Source organism: Herpailurus yagouaroundi, unplaced genomic scaffold, assembly GCF_014898765.1.
Source record: "Herpailurus yagouaroundi ecotype Mexico unplaced genomic scaffold, PumYag 140, whole genome shotgun sequence".
In the NCBI taxonomy this organism is placed as follows: domain Eukaryota; kingdom Metazoa; phylum Chordata; class Mammalia; order Carnivora; family Felidae; genus Herpailurus; species Herpailurus yagouaroundi.
Window position 1 is genome coordinate 69,904,602 of NW_024412395.1, and position 20,597 is coordinate 69,925,198.

General features: G+C 38.4%; 1 protein-coding gene across 6 annotated transcripts in view; it reads right to left on the minus strand.

The window, feature by feature from the left end:
- The window catches only part of HIBCH (3-hydroxyisobutyryl-CoA hydrolase), a 148,007-nt gene that overhangs the window by 28,542 nt on the left and 98,868 nt on the right, over nt 1-20,597 (minus strand). For 5 of the 6 annotated variants that reach the window (XM_040475655.1, XM_040475658.1, XM_040475653.1 and 2 more), the window contains 6 exons: nt 17,934-18,012; nt 9,828-9,973; nt 7,656-7,742; nt 3,777-3,872; nt 2,756-2,814; nt 1,748-1,829 (listed from right to left, as the gene is read on the minus strand). In XM_040475655.1, coding sequence (XP_040331589.1) covers nt 1,748-1,829; nt 2,756-2,814; nt 3,777-3,872; nt 7,656-7,742; nt 9,828-9,973; nt 17,934-18,012 — 549 coding nt within the window. The remainder of the gene's footprint in view (nt 1-1,747; nt 1,830-2,755; nt 2,815-3,776; nt 3,873-7,655; nt 7,743-9,827; nt 9,974-17,933; nt 18,013-20,597) is intronic. The other variant, XM_040475657.1, reaches the window with a different exon arrangement.

Here is a 20,597-nt window from a genome sequence, read left to right on the forward strand (position 1 = left end):
TGCCAAAGGCAAGGGAAACAAAAGCAAACATGAACTACTGGGACCTCATCAAGATCTTCTCTGCACAGAGAAGGAGACAATCAACAAAACTCAAAGACAGCCTACACAATGGGAAAAGATATTTGTAAATAACATATATGATAAAGGGTTAGTATCCAAAATCTATAAAGAACTTATCAAATTCAACACCCAAAAAACAACCAACCAGTAAAGAAATGAAAAGACGTCATGAATAGACATTTTTCCAAAGAAGATATCCACGGGCCAACAGACACATGAAAAGATGCTGAACATCACTCATTATCAGGGAAACACAAATCAAAACCACAATGAGATACCACCTGGCACCTGTCAGAGTGGCTAAAATTAACACAAGAGACAACAGGTGTTAGTGAGGATGCAGTGAAAGAGCAACCCTCTTGCACTGTTGATGGGAACACAAACTGGTGCAGCCACTCTGGAGAACAGTATGGTGGTTCCTCAAATAGTTAAAAATAGAATTACCCTATGATCCAGCAATTGCACTAGGTATTTACCTGAAGGATACAAAAATACAGATTGAAAGGGGTACATGCACCCTGATGTTTATAGCAGCATTATCAACAATACCCAAACTATGGAGAGAGCCCACATGTCCATCAACTGATGAGTGGATAAAAAAGATGTGGTGTGTATACATAGACACACACACACACACCCAGGAGTATCAGGCATCAAAAAGAATGAAATCTTGCCATTTGTAATGACATGAATGGAGCTAGAATGTATTATACTAAGCAAACTAAGTCAAACAGCAAAGTCAAATACCATAATTTCATTCATATGTGGAATTTAAGAAACAAAACAGGTGAATATATGGGAAGACAGGGAGGAGAAAAGAGGGAATCAAATCATAAGAGACTCTTAACGATAGAGAACAAACAGAGTTGATGGAGGGAGGTGGGTGGGAGATGGGCTAGATGGGTGATGGGTACTAAGGACAGCACTTGTGATGAGCACTGGGTGTTATAAGTAAGTAAGGAATTACTGAATTCTATTCCTGAAACCAATATTGCACTGTATATTAACTAAGATTTGAATTAGAAAAAAGAAAAATAAAGTATAAGGAAACACTTTTTTTCTTTCCTTTATGTAGAAGTCTGAAATATTCCAAGTTTCATAATTATATTGTAGTTCCAAGCACATCAGTATCCAGTGTGCACTCCTTTATACAAAAACAGCTTTTCTTCTGCTGTTACCTGTTAAGTCACCTTGTAGAAAGATCAAAGTGTGCCTAACACTGACGAATACTGCTTAAAATTCAGCTATGGCTATGGATGGGGCCTCTTATTAGTTTGAAAAGGATCATTTTTTTTTATTTTTATCACTGTTGCTTAGAAAGACCATATATTGATCTGTTGCATATTAAATAGAATATATAGATTAAAGGCACAAATTACAATATATTATAAGAAGACTATTCTCCAATGACCCAGCCTTTCTAATAAAAATGTCCTTAAATGTTACAGTCACAGGACCTAAAAACAGCTCAGCTTTGCTATAAACATCCAGCAGGTAGACAAGACACTTGGGTATAGATAAAGGTTTTGTGAAATTGCTTTCTGAGGCTCAAATGAGCTCAGGAAAGAAAAAAAAAAAAAAACAAAAAACTGTGCAGTGTCAGCACCATAGAGCTCTGATACCCTTCAAGGAGGTTTCCCTATCACAAAATCCACCACACTCAGAGCAGAAATGATCCATATATTACCTTCAACTGTTCTAAGGCAAAAGATGAACCATCTTGCTGTAAATTTTCAATAATCTGTTCCACAGTATTGGCTGAGAAGCAACTATAAAAAAGGAAACACATGATTTCACCAATCTGCAAGCAATTTCTTCTTTCCAAAATAGCAATGAATATAAACACAGGCTTTCCCCAAACTGCATTTCAATAATGAAAAAATTTCCAAGATACTTTACAGGATGATGAAATAAAACACTGCTTCTCTGGGTGTTTGCAGTCTGCTTTCATTAATTCAACACAAAGCCAAATTTTTCTTTTTTTTGCTTTCTTGCGTCTATTATATGTAAATAAATATTGTAACTGTGAAAAACTGATGCTTCTAAAATTAGAGGTAGATGTCTTATTTTCCAGTAATTTTCTTCCTCTTATGTTCCTTAAGCCAGTCTGTCAATCTCTCAAATCACTGCACAAAAAAATTCTTGGCTGATCAGCTTCATAAGAACTCTGTAAAAAATGACTTTACAGGGGCGCCTGGGTGGCGCAGTCGGTTAAGCGTCCGACTTCAGCCAGGTCACGATCTCGCGGTCCCTGAGTTCGAGCCCCGCGTCAGGCTCTGGGCCGATGGCTCGGAGCCTGGAGCCTGTTTCCGATTCTGTGTCTCCCTCTCTCTCTCTGCCCCTCCCCCGTTCATGCTCTGTCTCTCTCTGTTCCAAAAATAAATAAACGTTGAAAAAAAAAATTTTTAAAAAATGACTTTACAAAAATAAAAGATAATTCAATTGTTATTTTCTAGCCTCTTCCCCATTAAAAAAAGATGTTTTGCACTAAAATGAATCAGCATGATAAAGTATATGGATTTAATCCCTCTGAAAGAGTAAGCAAGAAGCTACTTTAAAAAGTGAAAATAAAAGCACTATGCTATCTAATCTCAGAATTCAGTGCATTTCCAAACACAATGTAATAATGTTAGCAAATTCAATTTAATACAGTCCTTCCAAAAGAACAAATATACTAAGACCTCTCTTTAAGTACCTGTTTATTTTGTCCATGTGTTCCTCAAGTATAAAAGACTTGTCTTGATCAATCTTGGACTGTTTGGGGAAAAAAAATCTCATAATTAACTTGAAGTAACCCAAATCTTCTAAAAGTCCTTTAAAATGTCATCAAATTTAATAAGACACTTTGAGTCAAATTATCACTTTCAGTCAAATTATATCCAACAAGCTCATAAATAACTAAAAATCCAGACTGTATTTTTCCAGAGTAGGCCTTAAAAGTGTGAACGGCAAAATATGTTCTTGTATTTTTATGTAGAATTCATTATATATGCTACATCATTAAAATATGTCAATGAATTAAGCATTTTAAGGGACCTGAGAAATCATCCTGTCCAAATTTCCATTTGGTATGGAAATTCCTACAACATGACTGTTATCTCTGTAGCGCTGACCTCCAGGGACAGAAAACAGTACCTCAGGAAGGAACTCACAAATGACTGAACAATTAGGATTTTTTTTTTTTTATTCTGGACCAAACTAGTCCTTTCCTGTTTATAGTGCTAGTTAATCCTACTTCCACCTCTCTTCTGACACAGAACAGTTTTGTGTTCCCTCACAAACCAGGTCCAGTCCTTCTACATTAGCTACAGGTATGACTGGGTCACAGCAAAGTATAGCAGGGCTCCACATATCTTTGTTTGTTCTGGGTACAACACTTTTACTAATAAGACTAAGCCTGAGTTAGTTTTCAGGCAGTTCTATTATGCTGCTATTTTTTTTTTTTTTAAACCAGTCCCATTGTAGGCTACATTTCTCCCGTGCTATACTTTATAAATTTGGTACTTTGGATTGAAATTCAAAATTTTCACTTATCTCTATTGTGATCCTGTGATTTAAAATAAGAAATACAAGGGCAACCAGCTGGCTCAGTCAGTAGAGCAAGTGACTCTTGATTTTGGAGTTGTGGGTTTGAGCCCTAACTTGGAGGTAGAGACTACTTAAAAATAAAATCTTAAAAAAATATAAAAAAATACATATTTAGTCTTTGCCCATACATTTGTTCTTTGTTGCTGGCTCTTAGCTCCCCCAAACCTTGGAATTTCTCTAAACAGGGCATCGTTTTGTAGTATTTGGTCTTTTGTCCTGGGTTCCTAAAATAAAGGTGAAATGGGTCTTTTGTTATTCATAACAAGCCCCTTCCAACCACACTAGAGTTCAAGTTAATGAGGGGACTTTTGGAAAAGAAAGGGCTGACTTCCAGGGAAACCAACCAGTGATTAGAGGGTGAGACTGAAAGTCCCTCCCCCACACTAGTACCACCTCCCCACTTCCCTCCATCTCCAGTGAGGGGAAAGAGGTTGTGGACTGAGTTCAGTCACCAATGGCCAATAGTTTAATCAACAGTGAGTACGTAATAAAGCCTCCATAAAAATCCAATAGGATGGAGAGCTTCCAGGTTAGTGAACACATCTCCAAGTGGGCAGAGTGGTACACCCCAACCTCACTGGGACAGAAGCTCCTGGGCTTGAGACCCTTCTAGACCTTGCCCTGTGTACCATTTACTGGACTATTCATTCGTATCTTTTACTGTATCCTTTATAATAAACCAAAAACACTGTTTCCCTGAGTTCTATGAGAAATTCTGGCAAATTATCAAACCCAAGGAAGGGGTCATGAGAACCCCAATTTATGGCCAACCAGTCAGAAGTGACAAGTTGGGACTTGTGACTGGCATCTGAAATGGGGTCGGTTTTGTGGGACTGAGACATTAGGGTGTGGTATCTGATGCTAACTCCAGGTAGACAGCATTAGGATTAAAACTGGGGCGCCTGGGTGGCGCAGTCGGTTAAGCGTCCGACTTCAGCCAGGTCACGATCTCGCGGTCTGTGGGTTCGAGCCCCGCGTCAGGCTCTGGGCTGATGGCTCGGAGCCTGGAGCCTGTTTCCGATTCTGTGTCTCCCTCTCTCTCTGCCCCTCCCCCGTTCATGCTCTGTCTCTCTCTGTCCCAAAAATAAATAAACGTTGAAAAAAAAAAAAAACAAAAAACTGACTACTGGACATCCATCTGGTGTTGCAGAGAATTGCTTGATGTGTGCACACACATTTGGTGTCAAAAGTGTTATGAGTGTGGTAGTAGTGGGAGAGTAAAGGAAAACACAGGGAGTGATTTTTTAATCCATATTCTTTCACCTAATTTTTTTTCTTAGTTTCAAGTCAATTTGATCAAAATGCTGTCAACAGTCTCATCCAATTCACTGAGAAAAATTCTAAAAAACTGAAAAAGGCCAACATGACTTTATTTATAGACTAATACCCTCAAATTTAACAGAACTGTTTGATAAGGCCCTTCAACTCCCACACACTATAATTCATGCTATATTTACCCAACATGAGAGACTGTCAAATGCTTTGACAAAAATCTGGTGAAATCCTCATGTGCTCTGTGTTCACAGTCATAGCACTGAACATTCAGGGGCTCTGTGAATCCATATTCATGTTCTTGAGTTCTGGATAAAATTCTTATACTATTTTTCTAAAGATTTCCTCCCCTCTCACTTCTCTGTTATGAATTCCTAATAATAAGATATTAGACCTCCTGGAATAATACCTCTAATCTTCCTTTCTCTTCATTTTCCATGTTATTAACCTTTCTGTCTTGTTACAGTTTTCTTCCACCTTCAATTTTAATCTAATCTGTTGTGGGGTTTTTCCTTTTTGTTAATCACACTTCTCTTTTATTCTTTGACTACTTTATTTTATTGCTTTAATTTTTAATTTTTATTTTTGAGAGAGAGAGAGAGCATGAGTGGGGGAGCGGCAGAAAGTGGGAGACAAAGAATCTGAAGCAGGCCCCAGGCTCTGAGCTGTCAGCACAGAGCCTAATGTGGGGCTCGAACTCTCAAACCACAAGACCATGACCTGCTCAATCAACTGAGACACCCAGACGTCCCTGAATACTTTACTTTATAACTTCTGTTCTTATTTCACAGATGAAATATTTTCCTCTTATCAGAACCATAAAAGTTTTAACAGTTATAGTTTTTCTTCCTTTCCTTCCTCCCTCTTTCTCTTTCTCCTCCCTGCATTGTCTGCTTGTTTCAAGTGCCTTCTTTGTTTTTACACTTAGCATAAAAAATTTTAGTGTGAAGTATTACAATTAAATAGCTTTATGTGTAAAGTCAATCGTAGTTATAGGATTATCAATTGTCGGAAGCATTACAGATATCAGGCAAAGACCTGGATGTTTCCTGGAGGCTGAGGGGGGGGCGGCGGTGGGGACAGTCCTCAAGTGGCAACATCTATAGTTTTTTTTCTTTTTCTTCCAATGTACTGCTTGGAAGTGGGATGGTGCCATTGACCGAATGTTTGTGTCACCCCAAAATTCATGCTGAAACTTTAATCCCCAAAGTGATGGTATTTGGAGATGGTGCCTTTGGGAGATAATTAGGTCAAGAGGGTGGAGCCCTCATGATGGGATTAGGATCCTTATAAGAAGAGACCTGAGAGAGTTCACTTTGCTGTGTAAGGACACAGCAAGAAGGAGGTCATCTGCAAACCAGGAAGAGGGTCCTCACCAAGAATTTAACTGACACCAAATCTTTGGAATTTCCAGCCTCCAGAACTGTGAGAAATAAGTTTCTATTGTTTAAGCCATCAAACTTAATGGTGTTTTTATTATAGCTGCCCAAACTAAGATAGAGGATATTTAATAGTCTGGAAGCTAACTAGAAGAAGAGGCTAGGGGTATTCCTATTCACTATGTTATGCCTCTTTTTTTTTTTTTTTTTTTTTTTTTTGGGAAGAACCTGCTCCTTTCCCTCAGTCAGCAAGGTCTGTTTGATTTGATCTAAGGAGTAAATTTCCAATCTTCCTTCAGTCAGGCTATGAAAGGTTAGTTGCTGCTACAGGAGGAAGACTTGTGGAGGCCTAACTGCTCCTTATAAAAATTTGAAGGGATCCTCTTGTTTTTTCTGTCCATCTCCACACCCCAGTCTTCAGAGGACCCTGGTACCTTACAGAGCATACACAGCAAGAACTGGCTTGCTTCTTACTGCCTTCCCCCACTGAAAGACTTCAGTGTTCTCAAATCTAAAGTAGCTGCCACCTAGGGGCGCCTGGGTGGCTCAGTCAGTTAAGCGTCTGACTTCAGCTCAGGTCATGATCTTGCGGTTTGTGAGTTCGAGCCCCGCATCGGGCTCTGTCCTGACAGCTCAGAGCCTGGAGCCTGTTTCAGATTCTGTGTCTCCCTCTCTCTCTGCCCCTCCCCCGTCCACGTTCTCTGTCTCAAAAATAAATAAATGTTAAATAAATAAATAAATAAATTTAAAGTAGCTGCCCTCATCCTTCTGTTTTCAGCCTTCCAAAATATTGACATCTCATGCCTGCCACTTTCTCCTTTTCTGTTCTTTGTGGATTTGCACCTTTTTTATTCCTTCATTACAATTAAGTGGGGTTTTAGAAGGGAGCATGTATTCAACCCATCAAGTTTAATAAAAAGTCATATAACATTTTTAGAGAGTTTTAGCTCTTAAAAGAAAGTTAAATAACATAAGTAAGGAATTACAAGTGACACTGTGATATATTTTATTATTATATTTAGATATGTACCAGAGTTTCACTTTAGCAGCTCAACAGGGTCAACACTGAACCATCCATTACAGACATGTCACAGTGTACTGTAAAAAGCCCTTGCAAGGGCCAATCACAAGGTTATGCACTGATATTCACCAGCAATGAGAAGATAAGCTGTGCAGTTGTGCAGCAAAGAAGTTGTCTTCTCAGATGACTATCCTAACAATTGTGAAGCAGTGATCCTTCCATCAAGCTTTAAAGAAAATTAATCTCAGCATATTTATATCCACCAACTGCTAATTGTTCAATCACTCCCTCTTCCCCATGAATTAAAATCTGAAGTTAGAATACTGAAAGATTACCTTTGTATGGTAAGCTTCTAAGACATCCGCAATATTTTCTTTTGAAGGTGATTTTAGGGCTATCAAATCTTCTTCTAACATGCCCAACTAAAAGAGGAAAAAAAAAAAAGAAAGAAAACACTTGAAACCCAAAAGAAACATTTTTTTTTTTTTTAGAAACCTTATATTCTTTTTAAAAATACTTGTCTTAAAATTATGATGTGCTCTCTTCAGCTGAATCAGTGAAGTAAACTTTCTCTGAAGTTGAATGCACACACATTCCCACACAGCACATACCTTGCAAGGAACTGGATAAAGATGGAAGAAAATAAAGAGGAGAAAGAGAGACATTCATCTTTGTTTCTCTCTGGCTATTAGACACTTGAAATGTAGTATTGCAACCAAAGATCTGAATTACAAATTTTAACTAAAATTGCCACATGTGACTAATGGCTACTATAGTCAATGCACAGCTATACCATACAGCCACACTTAACTCTCCATCTATATCCCTCACATACCTGTTCTAAGCTCAACAAATGGGACTTTTTATTGTTTCCAAAACATACCAAATGCTTTCCTGCCCATGAGCTTGCTCATTACATATTTTCTCTATCCAGAATGCCTTTCCTGACAAAACTCATCTTAAGGCTTAGCTGAACTGCAACCTCTGTGGGAAAACTTCCAGTCCCTTCTTATAAGTAAGTTTTCCCTCCTTTCAATCCACTGAGTACTTTCTCTGTATGACAGAGAAGGGAATAGGTTGTGCATTAGCACTGTCTCCCATCCTTAACTAAATTCCGCTCTATTCAAGATTGTTCCTCCAGAAGAGATAATGGACTCCTATGTTTGCTTCCTATTACACCTAAAGAGAAGAATGGGACCGCCCCCTACTCAATGTGACTGTGGATGCCCAAAACATGGAGAAAGATCTGAAACTTCAAGCAAATGTGATAGAAGGCCCTCCTAACAGTGTACAGGAAACAATTTTCAACTTTGTGTACTTTATTTTTTTTTTTCTTAATGTTTATTTATTTTTGAGAGAGACAGAGACAGAATGCGAGTGGGTTAGGGGCAGAGAGAGAGGGAGACACAGAATCCGAAGCACACTCCAGGCTCTGAGCTGTCAGCACAGAGCCCGACGCAGGGCTCAAACTCACGGACTGCGAGATCATGACCTGAGCCAAAGTTGGACACTCAACTGACTGAGCCACCCAGATGCCCCTGTACTTTGTACTTTTTTATAATATTCCTTCTCCTATCCCAAAACATCTCCTTCAAGATCAGATATTCATTTAGAGACCTATGTGCATCCTGGAAAGCTAAGTTCACCCCATAGTTCCAGAAATGGAACACATTAATGGAGCACATTAGCAAGGTGGGCTAGTTGATACAGGCTAACCCACTTTCGGGTTCAAGGGTGATATAAGCCAGTTCAATGAGAGTGAGCTAAGCCAGTTGAAGCAGAATAAATCCCAAATCTCTTACTGGGAATTCTGAGGCAAAACCACATTGAATTGGATTTTCTCTTACATTTACCACAAAGAGATTTAACTACTATGGTAGAAACTGCCATCCCCATTTGGAAATGAGAAAACTGGGTGATAAAGAAGCTAAATTCAACCTAGGATTTAAACTCAAGCTGTCTGTCTGCAGTTCTTTCCCACTATGCTATACTGTGCTAAGAAAATTGGCCACATTGTTAAAAAGAAGAGACAGATAAGCAACATGTGTCCCTTGCAACAGATACCCTTTAGAAAAGTTTTTAAGACTATTTTACAAATGGAACCCTTAAATGCACTGGTAAGGAAACTCACAATTGAGAAGACCTTTCAAAAATGTTTTTATAAAAGCCTATCTTTTTATATATACATTTAAATCTTTATATATTAGGTTTTCTTAAAGAAGGTGTGAGGTTTTTTTGACCAAAGTGTAAATATTCATTAAAAATTAGGCACTGAAGGTGTCAGGCAAAACAGCCCTGAATCCAGATATAATTCTCTCCATTTTGCACATAAGGAAACATGATTGGAGAGCTTAAATACTGTCTCAAAGGTCACACAGCTTTAAGCGGCAGATCCTGGATTCAGACCCATGTCTAACCAAAAGCCTGTGATCTCAACCACTCATAATGCCTCCATGTACAATAGGAATTATTCTAACAACACAAAATGCAATCATCCAAGCAATTACCTTTTCAGAATCCACAAAATGTGTCGCAATTCCTGCTGCATACACATCTCTTCCTTTCAGTCTGAATCCTGTTAATGCAAGGAAGTAACCAAGTTTTCCTTGAAGTCGTGGCAAGAAATAACCTCCACCCACATCAGGGAAGAGTCCTGTAATAAAATAATGGAAAGAGATATCGACTCAAATGAAAAAAAAGAATGTAACTCTTTGAGATCAGATGGCCATCTCTCTCCGGAATTTGAATCTATACTAAAAATATTACTAAACTAAGTACTATCCAATGCAATCAAAATCACAAAAGACTTGCTATTAAATTGTGCTAACTTGAGGTTTTTTTCAAAATTTTCACATCTTCCTGCCATACAAGTCAAAGTATTTGACAGCATAATTTTCTATATATAAGTAGTACTCAATAAATACTACCTAAAGTTTCCTATTTTTGATCATCTCTGAAATAGTAAAAACCGAAAGAATACTTTCTTTCCAAATGATAAGAAAAAATATGCATAATCCAATATTATGTGAAAATTCATTATCATTTAAGTCATAGTCTATTCCATTAGTCAATGATATAATATTCAAGATATTTAAAGTGATGCCATAACCTTTAGTCCTACGAAGAACAAGTTTACACCTAACAAAATCACTTGCATTAACTCTTTTCTTAGCCATCTTTTTTTAATTCCCTTATTAAAAATTCCTTATTAAAAATGACTGAAAGTAGCATATGCAAATATTTGCCAGTACTTTTTGGTATTTAAGAGCTCCTTAAATAACTGTGACCCTCTTGTTTTATAATCCATGTATCTATTCTAAGATTGCTTCATTTATTCAAGTTGAGACTAGAACACAGGCATTCAAATTCTTCCCAATTCTACTTGACAAAAAAGTTCTTAGACTTGAAAGAATTACCATTCTACTCTAAATATCTCTTAGCATCTCAAATAAAAAAGGTCTAAAAGGGAATTCATGAGTTCCCCCAACTGCCATCATCTCCCTTCCAATATCACTCACCTCAATAAAGCAAGCACACAGCCATCCAGCCTGGACACCTTCTTCTCATAACCACCCCTTTAGCACCCACCAGTGACTATGACCTATTGATTCCTCCTCCAGAAAGTTCTCCCTACAATGAATGGCCAGAGTGATTTTTTTTTAATTTTTTAATGTTTATTTATTTTTGAGAGAGAGAGAGAGAGAGAGAGAGAGAAAGACAGAGTGCAAGCAGGGAAGGGGCAGAGAGATAGGGAGACACAGAATCTGAAACAGGCTCCAGGCTCTGAGCTGTCAGCACAGAGCCTGATGTGGGGCCCGAACCCACAACTGTGAGATCATGACCTGAGCTGAAGTCAGATGCCCAACTAACACCCAAGCACCCCACCAGAGTGATCTTTTTAATTACACAAATCATGATCATGTTTTGCCTTCTACTGCTTAAAACTCTTCCATAACTCTTCCAGAAAGTCTATCCCTCTTAGATTAAAACTAACACTTTCAAAGTCTTCAAGGCACCCAACCACTTTTTCAAATACATCTCTTACTATACTCACTCACTACATTCCAGCCACTCTGTTCTTCTTTCAGTTCCCCAACATTCTATACTCTACATACATTCTACACCATATACTACCTTCCCCACAGCCTCAGCAGCACTCTTCACAAGTGAAAAAATACTTTGTCCTGAAGTACTTTCCTCTGCTCCAGGGTAACACATTCTCTCTTTTTGCCCCTGCCTCAGTGGCTGCTTCTTTCCATCCCCTACTGCCGGGTCCACTTCCCTTGCTTGACCTCTACATGCTGCTATGCCTAGGCTTGACCTTAGGCTATCCCTACCTCCCTACACACGTATTTCTTCAGCACTTTTGGCTCTAGATAACATCTGTATGCTCTTAAGTCCCTGTTATGGACTGAACTGTGTCCCCCACAAAATTTTTAAACTGGTTATGAGAAGAAGGTGTCCAGGCTGGATGGCTGTGTGCTTGCTTTATTGAGGTGAGTGATATTGGAAGGGACAATTTGGATATAGGCCCTCTAAAAAGATAAAGTTAAATGAGGTTATAATGCTAGGCCCTAATCCAGTACAACTGATTTTTATAAGAAGACAACAGCACTAGAAGCACAGACACACAGGAAAGGCCATGTGAGGACACAGCAAGAAGGCAGCTATCCAGAAGCCAAGGAGAGAAGCCTCAGGTGAAACCAAACCTTCCAATACGTTGGTCTTAGACTTCCAGCCTCCAGAACTGTGAAAAGTAAATGTTGTTTACATCACCAGTCTGTAGTATTGTTACTGCAGCCCTAACAGACCAATACGCTTCCAAATCTATATATCTAACTTATGCCTTTTCCCTTGAATAGGAAACTCTTTAGATCTGCATTCTAGACACAAGCACATGGATAATAAGCACCTCAAATATAACATGGCAAAAACACAATATGATTCCCAAACCCTCTAACTACATGGCTCCTTCCCTAATCAGCCTCATCCATCCAGCCACACAAGCTAAACACCTTGGAATTATTCCTGATTCATCACATGAGTAAGCCAGTTCACTCCAAAACATTTTTCAAATCTATTTTATTCCAACATATAGTTCCATACTACCCCAAGCCAAAATCACCCTCTTCTAGACCTGTGCTATCCAAAAGAATTTTCTGTGATGATGAAAATGTTCTATAATCTATGCTATCCAATATGGTAGGCACTAGACAGAATGTGGCTATTAAACACTTGAGATGTGGCTGGTGTGACTAATGAACTAAATTTATTTTAATTTAATTTATATTTAAATAGCCATATGCGGCCAGTAGCTATAATATTATACAGCATAGCTCTAGATTAATATAATGACCTCCTAACAAGTCTCCTTGCTACTGCTCTTGTAACCCTATAATCCATTATCCTTAAAGTAGAATGATGGTATTAAAATGTAAATCAGACAAAGGGAGTTATGGTGGAGAAGTGGAGTGACTGGGATTTTCCTCATCCCTCCATCACAGCTGTACTAAGGTCAGATCACTTGGAACACCCAGGAAGTGGATCTGCAGAGTGGCAGAAGGATCTCCACAGTTGGAGGGAGACAGCTTGGCAGGATTGAGGTGCCTGTATGTGAATTGGGGGAGATAAAATGGCAGAGGCACAGAAGGGAGGGAAACCCTTTATGCAAAGACAAAAGGGAGAGAGAAGGGGGTTGTAAAAGTCAGCACAGAGGAAGGAATGGAAGAAAGAGTAATTGTTAAAACAATTATGGTTCAGATAAGAAGAAAATATTTCATCTGTGAAATAAGAACAGTGGTTATAAAGTAAAGTAGTCAGGGGCACCTGGGTGGCTCGTCGGTTGAGTGTCCAACTTCAGCTCAGGTCATGATCACACCATTCCCGAGTTCAAGCTCTGTGTTGGGCTCCTTGCTAACAGCTCAGAGCCTGAAGCCTGCTTCAGATTCTGTGTCTCCCTCCCTCTCTGCCCCTCTCCTGCCCATGCTCTCTCTCTCAAAAATAAACATTAAAAAATTTTTTTTAATGTCTAGAATCCAATAAAAAAAAATACAAGACACTGGGGTGCCTGGGTAACTCAAATGGTTAAGCAGTCGACTCTTGGTTTTGGTTCAAGTCATGATCTCACAGTTCATGAGTTTGAGTCCCAAATAGGGCTCCACTTGGGATTCTCTCTCTCCCCCTCTCTCTGCCCCTCCCCTGGCATGCACGTGTGCTTTCTCTCTCTCTCTCAATATAAATAAACTTAAAGAGAATTGCAAGGCATTTAAAAAAGCAGGAAAATACTACCCATGAGGTGATAAAACAATCAAAATTGACACAGAATTGACATAATAAACATAAGAATTAGCAAACAAGAACATTAACACAGAATAAGTATATCTTATAGGTTCAAAAAGTTAAGTAGAAACAGAAGATATAAAAAAGACATAAATGATACCTACAGAGATAAAAACCAAGATGAATGTATAAATAGAAAAATATCTGAATGGGAATTAAAGCAAATTACACTTAGTAAAAGATTAGTGAACTTGAAGACATAGGAATAGAAACTATTTAAATGAAAAAATGAAAAGCTTTCAAAGTAAACAATACGTTAATGAGTTTAATATAAGTTTAGATGGAGTTCCTGTAAAGGGAGTGGGGGAAAGAAAAATACTTGAAGAAATAATGTCAACTTTGGAAAATTCAACAAAAACTATAAATCTAAGCTCAAGAAACACAAGCATAAGATGAAAAATACACCACAGCACATTATAATCATTTAGTCCCAAACAAATGATAAGTAGAAAATCTTAAGAGCAGCCAGAGATAATAAAAGCACACTTACAGAAGAACAAAGATGAGGAAAGCAGATTTCTCATGGGAAACATAAACAAGACAGCAATGCAACAACATCTTTAAAGTACTGAAATTTAAAAATCAGAATAGAATAAAATTGTATCCCAGGAGTCAAATCGCTGGCTTCAGCTTTCACCTTAGGAGATTAGAGAAAGAAGAGATGAAACCCAAAGGAGTAAAAGAAAGAAAATAGGATAAGATCAGAAAACAAGAAAATAGAAAATGAAATAAAAAAGATGATTTCTGAGACCAATAAATAAATCTCTAATTAGAATGATCAGAAAAAAAATGAGAAGACACAAATTACTAATATCAAGCACTATAAAGTCTACAAAATACTAAAAAGGTAAGGGAATGTTATAAAAAACTTTATGCTCATAAACTGGACAAATTCCTTCCAAGATCCACTGTACTAAAGCTTTTGCAAGAAATAGATAATCTGAATAGCCCTACATCTATTAAATACTTTGAAACTGCAGTCAAAAATCTCACAGAGAAAAATTCAGGCCTCAATGACTTCACTGATGAATTCTACCAAAGATAGAAAAAAATTATACTAATTCTACATAAACTCTTTGAGAAAATGAGGCCAGCATTATCCTCATACTAAAACAAAACAAGGACATTACACGAAAATCACAGACCAATGTCTTTCATGAACAGAGATGTAAAAATTCCAAATAAAATTTTAGTATACCAAACCTAAAAACATATAAAAAGTATAACACATCATATCAGACTGAGATTTATCCTAGTGATGCAGGGTTAGTTTAATGAAAAACCAATCAAAGTAATTCACCACTAACAAACTAAAAAGGAAAAATCAATAATCATCTCAACTAATGCAGAAAAAGTTTTGGCTTTAGAGATCCAAAATCCATTCCTAATAAAAACCCTCAGCAATTTAGGAATTGCTGATAAAGGACACCTGATAAAGGGCACCTAATGAAAAACTTATACCTAACCTCCTACTTGAAGGACTGGATGTTTTCCCTAAGACCAAGAACAAGGCAGGAATACCCACACTCAACACGTCTATTCAACATTGTATTGGAGGTTCTATACAGTGCAAAAAACAAACAAGTAAATAAATACTATCCAGATTGGAAAGGAACATGTAAAACTGACTTTATTTGTAAATGGTATAATTATTTATACAAAAAATCTAATACAGGGGCACCTGGGTGGCTCAGTCGGTTAAGCAGCCGACTTCAGCTCAGGTCATGATTTCGTGGTCCGTGAGTTCGAGCCCCGCGTTGGGCTCTGTGATGACAGCTCACAGCCTGGAGCCTGTTTCAGATTCTGTGTCTCCCTCTCTCTGACCCTCCCCTGTTCATGCTCTGTCTCTCTCTGTCTCAAAAATAAATAAACGTTAAAAAAAATTTAAAAAAAAATCTAATACAGCCTACAAAAAAAAAATTCTACTAGAAATAATGAGTTTAGCAAGTTTGCAGAACACAAAGTCAGTATAGAATCAATTGTATTTCAGATGGCAGTTCAAAATGGTGGCTTAGGAAGAGCCTGAATTTGCCTTCTTCCACAGACATACCAGATCTAAATCTAAATATAGAGCAATTCTTGCAGAAAAAGAACTGAGAACTGACTGAACAGCTTCTGCACAAAAAATGATAGGGGGAACCACATACATAAGAGTAGGAGAGACAGAGACATAGTAACCACAGGAACACCACTCCCAGTGTGATAACTTGACAAACGAAGGGATGTCACGGAGGGGCCCCTGCATAGACTCGCCAATACTGGGCACAGCAAAACAAAACAAAACAATACAAAACAAAACATAGCTGTTAACCCACTAGTAACCCTAAGGCATCCACCAAATAGGCAGGGAACTTCTGGAACTCTCTGGGGTCAGAGGTGCCAGCAAGCACATTTTATATGCCCCCTCCAGCTTCATAGTGCAGATGGGAGCAGGGTCCAGGCACTCTAGTCAACTTAGTAGGGCAGCCCTAGCAAGTCCCAGGTTCCTAGCCCACAACAATTCCAGCTGTCCCCTGAAGGTGCCCACCACAGCCCCAGCTGTCCTGCCAAGGTAACCCCAGAGCAGCACATTCCTGGCCCATGTCTGCTCCACTCCAACCAGCCAAAGCTGCCAGACATACCAGTCTACACAGAGGATGCTCCTAACTCATGGCCACTTCTTTAAGACTAAAAGAGGGAGGTAGCTATTCTAATTCACAGGATGGACACACACACACACACACACACACACACACACACACACACACACACAAACAAGAGGAGGAGACACAGGAGTATGTTCCAGACAAAAGAAGATAAAATCCTGGGGTGGGGGAGGGGGGACCTTAATGAAACAGAGATAAGTAATTTACCTGATAAAGAGTTCAAAGTAATGGTCATAAAGACACTCACTGAACTCAAGAATGAACAAACTTCAACACAGAGTTAGAAAATATAGGAACCAAAGCTGAAGAATAACTGAAATGATATAGAAGAACAGATCAGCATCTGGCAGAGTAGAAACTACCTAATCAGAACAGCAAAAAGAAAAAAGAATTTTAATTTTTTACATATATTTAAAAAAAATTTTTAATGTTTATTTTTGAGAAAGAGAGAGAGAAAGAGAGAGAGAGCACGAGTAAGGGAGGGATAGATAGAGAGAGGTAGACACAGAATCCGAAGCAGGCTCCAGGCTCCTAGCTGTCAGCACAGAGCCCGAGGCAGGGCTCGAACTCATGAACTGTGAGATCATGATGTGAACCGAAGTTGGGTGCTTAACCGACTGAGCCACTCAGGCGCCCCAAGAAAGAAGAATTTTAAAAAATGAGGGTGGATTTAGAGACATCTAGGAAAATATCAAGTATACAAATATTCACATTATAGGGGCCCCAGAAGGAGAAGAGAGAGAGAAAGGGGCAGAAAACTTATTTGAGGAATTGATGGCTGAAAACTTCCCTAACCTGGGGAAAGAAACAGACATCCAGGTCCAAGAATCAAAGAATCCCAAACCAGATGAACCCAAAGAGACCCAAGCCAAGACATTATAATTAAAAAAAAAGCAAAAGTTGGGGTGACTGGATGGCTTAGTCAGTTATCACTACCTAACTTCTTTATAAAGCAACAACAATCAAGACAGTGTAGGGGCACCTGGGTGGTTCAGTTGGTTGGGTGTCAGCTCTTGATTTTGGCTCAGGTCATGATCCCAGGGTCGTGGGATTGAGCCTCGAGTCGGGCTCTGAGCTGAGCATGGAGCCTGTTTACAATACCCTCTCCCCCTCCCCTGCTCACATGCACATGTGCTCTCTCTCCCAAATTAAAAAAAAAAAAAAAAAAAGGCAGGGTGGGGTTGGCATCAATAGAATATATATAAAGATACAGAAGCCATCAGTGGAGAAACAATAGCTTTCTTCAAATGCAGTGTGTGAATGACTACATGTCTATAGGTAAAATAATAAAACTTGACCTAGACCTTCTATCTATATTTCATACCATATACAAAAATTTCAAAAAGGATCATAGATGTGAATATAAGACTATTTTCCCCTAGTAATACTTTACCTAAAATTAACTACAATTTGTTAGTGCTGCCAATTAAATATTCTTGCTTGCGTGTTTTCAGATACAATTACTGAGCTAATACGACTTCCAGGTGTCTTCCTATTCTAAGTTCTTAAAGAGCTCTTTCATTGCTGTTATCTCAACAAGATTCCATCAATTCCTTTAACAACAGTGTAATCTGAAACATATCAAAAGATAATTCTAAAAATGATTATGAAAAATTTGGAGGTTTTTACCGATTGCTGTTTCTGGCATTGCAAAGAGAGACTTCTCAGTAGCCACTCGGAATTGCCCATGAACTGAGACACCAACTCCCTAGGAAAATAAGGCAAAAAGTTGTTTTAAAATGCTGAAAAACAGGGGCGCCTGGGTGGCGCAGTCGGTTAAGCGTCCGACTTCAGCCAGGTCACGATCTCGCGGTCCGTGAGTTCGAGCCCCGCGTCCGGCTCTGGGCTGATGGCTCGGAGCCTGGAGCCTGTTTCCGATTCTGTGTCTCCCTCTCTCTCTGCCCCTCCCCCGTTCATGCTCTGTCTCTGTCCCAAAAATAAAATTAAAAAAAAAGTTGAAAAAAAAATGCTGAAAAACAAACAAACATAGACTCATATACACACAAACATTTTAAACCAAGTAAATTATATTCCACAAGAATTTCTTTTAGGGGATACACTGGAGGAAAACCCTGAAACACATAATTTCAGGAGAACTTACTGGACAAAAAACATATGGGTAGCCGTGATATGTGGAATAGATTTGTTTTCAATCAGTATTTTTTGCTATGTTTCATGCCCTCTTCCCCCATTCCCTCTCATTTCAAATCAGATACAGCATTACAGAACAGTGACTCTTCCCAGAACCACTGAGTGCTGCTGTTGGCGGGACCATTCATCAGAGGAGCACAAGTTATTCTAGCTCATTTCAATAGCTTTAAATAGAATATTAACACATTTTATTCATTCACCTATTTCATGGTTTCATTTATTGTGTATTTCAGAATATTGGCAACACTGTTTTTATTAGATACAACATTTAACGGCCAACTATACAACTTCTAAAAAATGATTACTGAACACAAGTTTTAGAAAATAAGATCTGGCCGAAAGTCTCTGACTTGTTGAATGTCACTGAAAAGGGAAAACTTAATAGTCATCTTTGAATAAACATATTTGAAAAAACATATTTGAATACAATGAAATAAGAGGTACACGTGTAATGACTAAGTATCCAGTTCATGTCAGTGCTCACACTATACACATTTCCTATGTTGTGTTCTTTTTACATTATTCAGAATTTCTGTTAGATTGTTTTAGTTCTTCTCATTCTTGGTTCTTTTTAACCAGTGTACTCTTCATCATCACAGTATTAAAGGAGTTAAAACATATAAAGTATGTGGAACAATGCCAGGCACTTAAGAGTTCTATAAGCATTAACTAAACAGAAAGGACCTCACCTCTATCTGGTTCTTCTAATCTTTCATTACAATTTCTTCAACTCTTTGAAGTGTTTTCATACTCAGTTTTAAGAAAACACTCAAAAACACAAGCAATTTCTTATAAATTTTATGTTCTGTATGCTAAGCTTAAATTTTAGAAAACCATGCAAATAAACACGGAAGTGAATATAATTCTTCAGCCACCACCTACATCTTTTGGTGTCAACATTTATAAGTTAAATCTACAATGTTCGATACTCTTTGTACAGGTAAATATCATCATTATAGGTATTCTATCATGACACAGTCAACTGACAACACTGACCCAAATTCAATTGTATGTATTCCAAGATCACAATCTTACAAATTTTAATGAAAATAGAACATTACTAGTTTCATTAATAATTTATTATACTATTTTAAAAGTCCTTGCTTTATATTCTACTCCCCACTTCAGTTTATCAAATTGTAGATGAAAGTTATCAGTGTTCAGGAATGTCTTGCTAAGAACTTAGAGTTGGAATGGACTCCCAGTTTTTGGACTTTGTTCTTTTGAGTACCCAGACTCAGAACTGCCTTCCTCTCGGGTTGCACAGTAGGTAGATCTCCAGGCCTCACTGACTGACCCTGTTTCAAACCATACTCCTCTGGTTATTGCCTCCTACCTCTTTTAATTAACCCTGAATTCCACAAATAGCAAGGACTATATCCCCCTTTATTAAATCTGACCATAGCCCCAATCCTAGTCTCCTCTCTTTTTTCCAGATAAAGTTATTAATTTGGTATGTAACCCTTCAGATTTTTTCCCTGTGTATCTCTAACACATATTTGAACAAACATGAATATTTATATGAGACACACATACACTTCAAACTGATCCATGGCATGCAAGGTATACATAGTATGGCCCAGCTCACCTCTGACCTCATCTCCCATCACACTTGCTGTGCTTATTCCACCAGCCACAGGGCCTTCATGCCATTCCTCCAAAATTCCAAGCCTTTACAATTTCAATTAATCATATAATTTTAAAGTGAGGAAAACATACTAAAGAAGAATACTACCTGCCCCATTGCTGCCCTTTCTCTATGGGAAACTTCTCTGCCCAGAGACTTTGCCCTTCCCTGAGCGGTGGCTGAACTAGGGATGGGCACCCAATGGAGGCACCTTACACCAGAACTGGAAGGCCCATGGAGCAAAGGGCGAGAAAGAAAAGTGCATTAGACAAGATTCTCACTGTCAGGTATTTAAACTAAAAAATGGTGGGCAGCTGTGAGTTGATGACAGCCAAAGCTTAAAGGTCATTTGAAATTTGAGCCGAAGACATGTGAGCCAAGTTAAAGCAGAAACTACATAGGGTGAAGACAAATAAATGGAGCAGGCTGCATGCAGCCTGTACAGCACAGAGAACAAAGCAAACATACAAAAAGCAGCAGAGACGGTTGGAGAAAAAAAATGACAAACATACTAC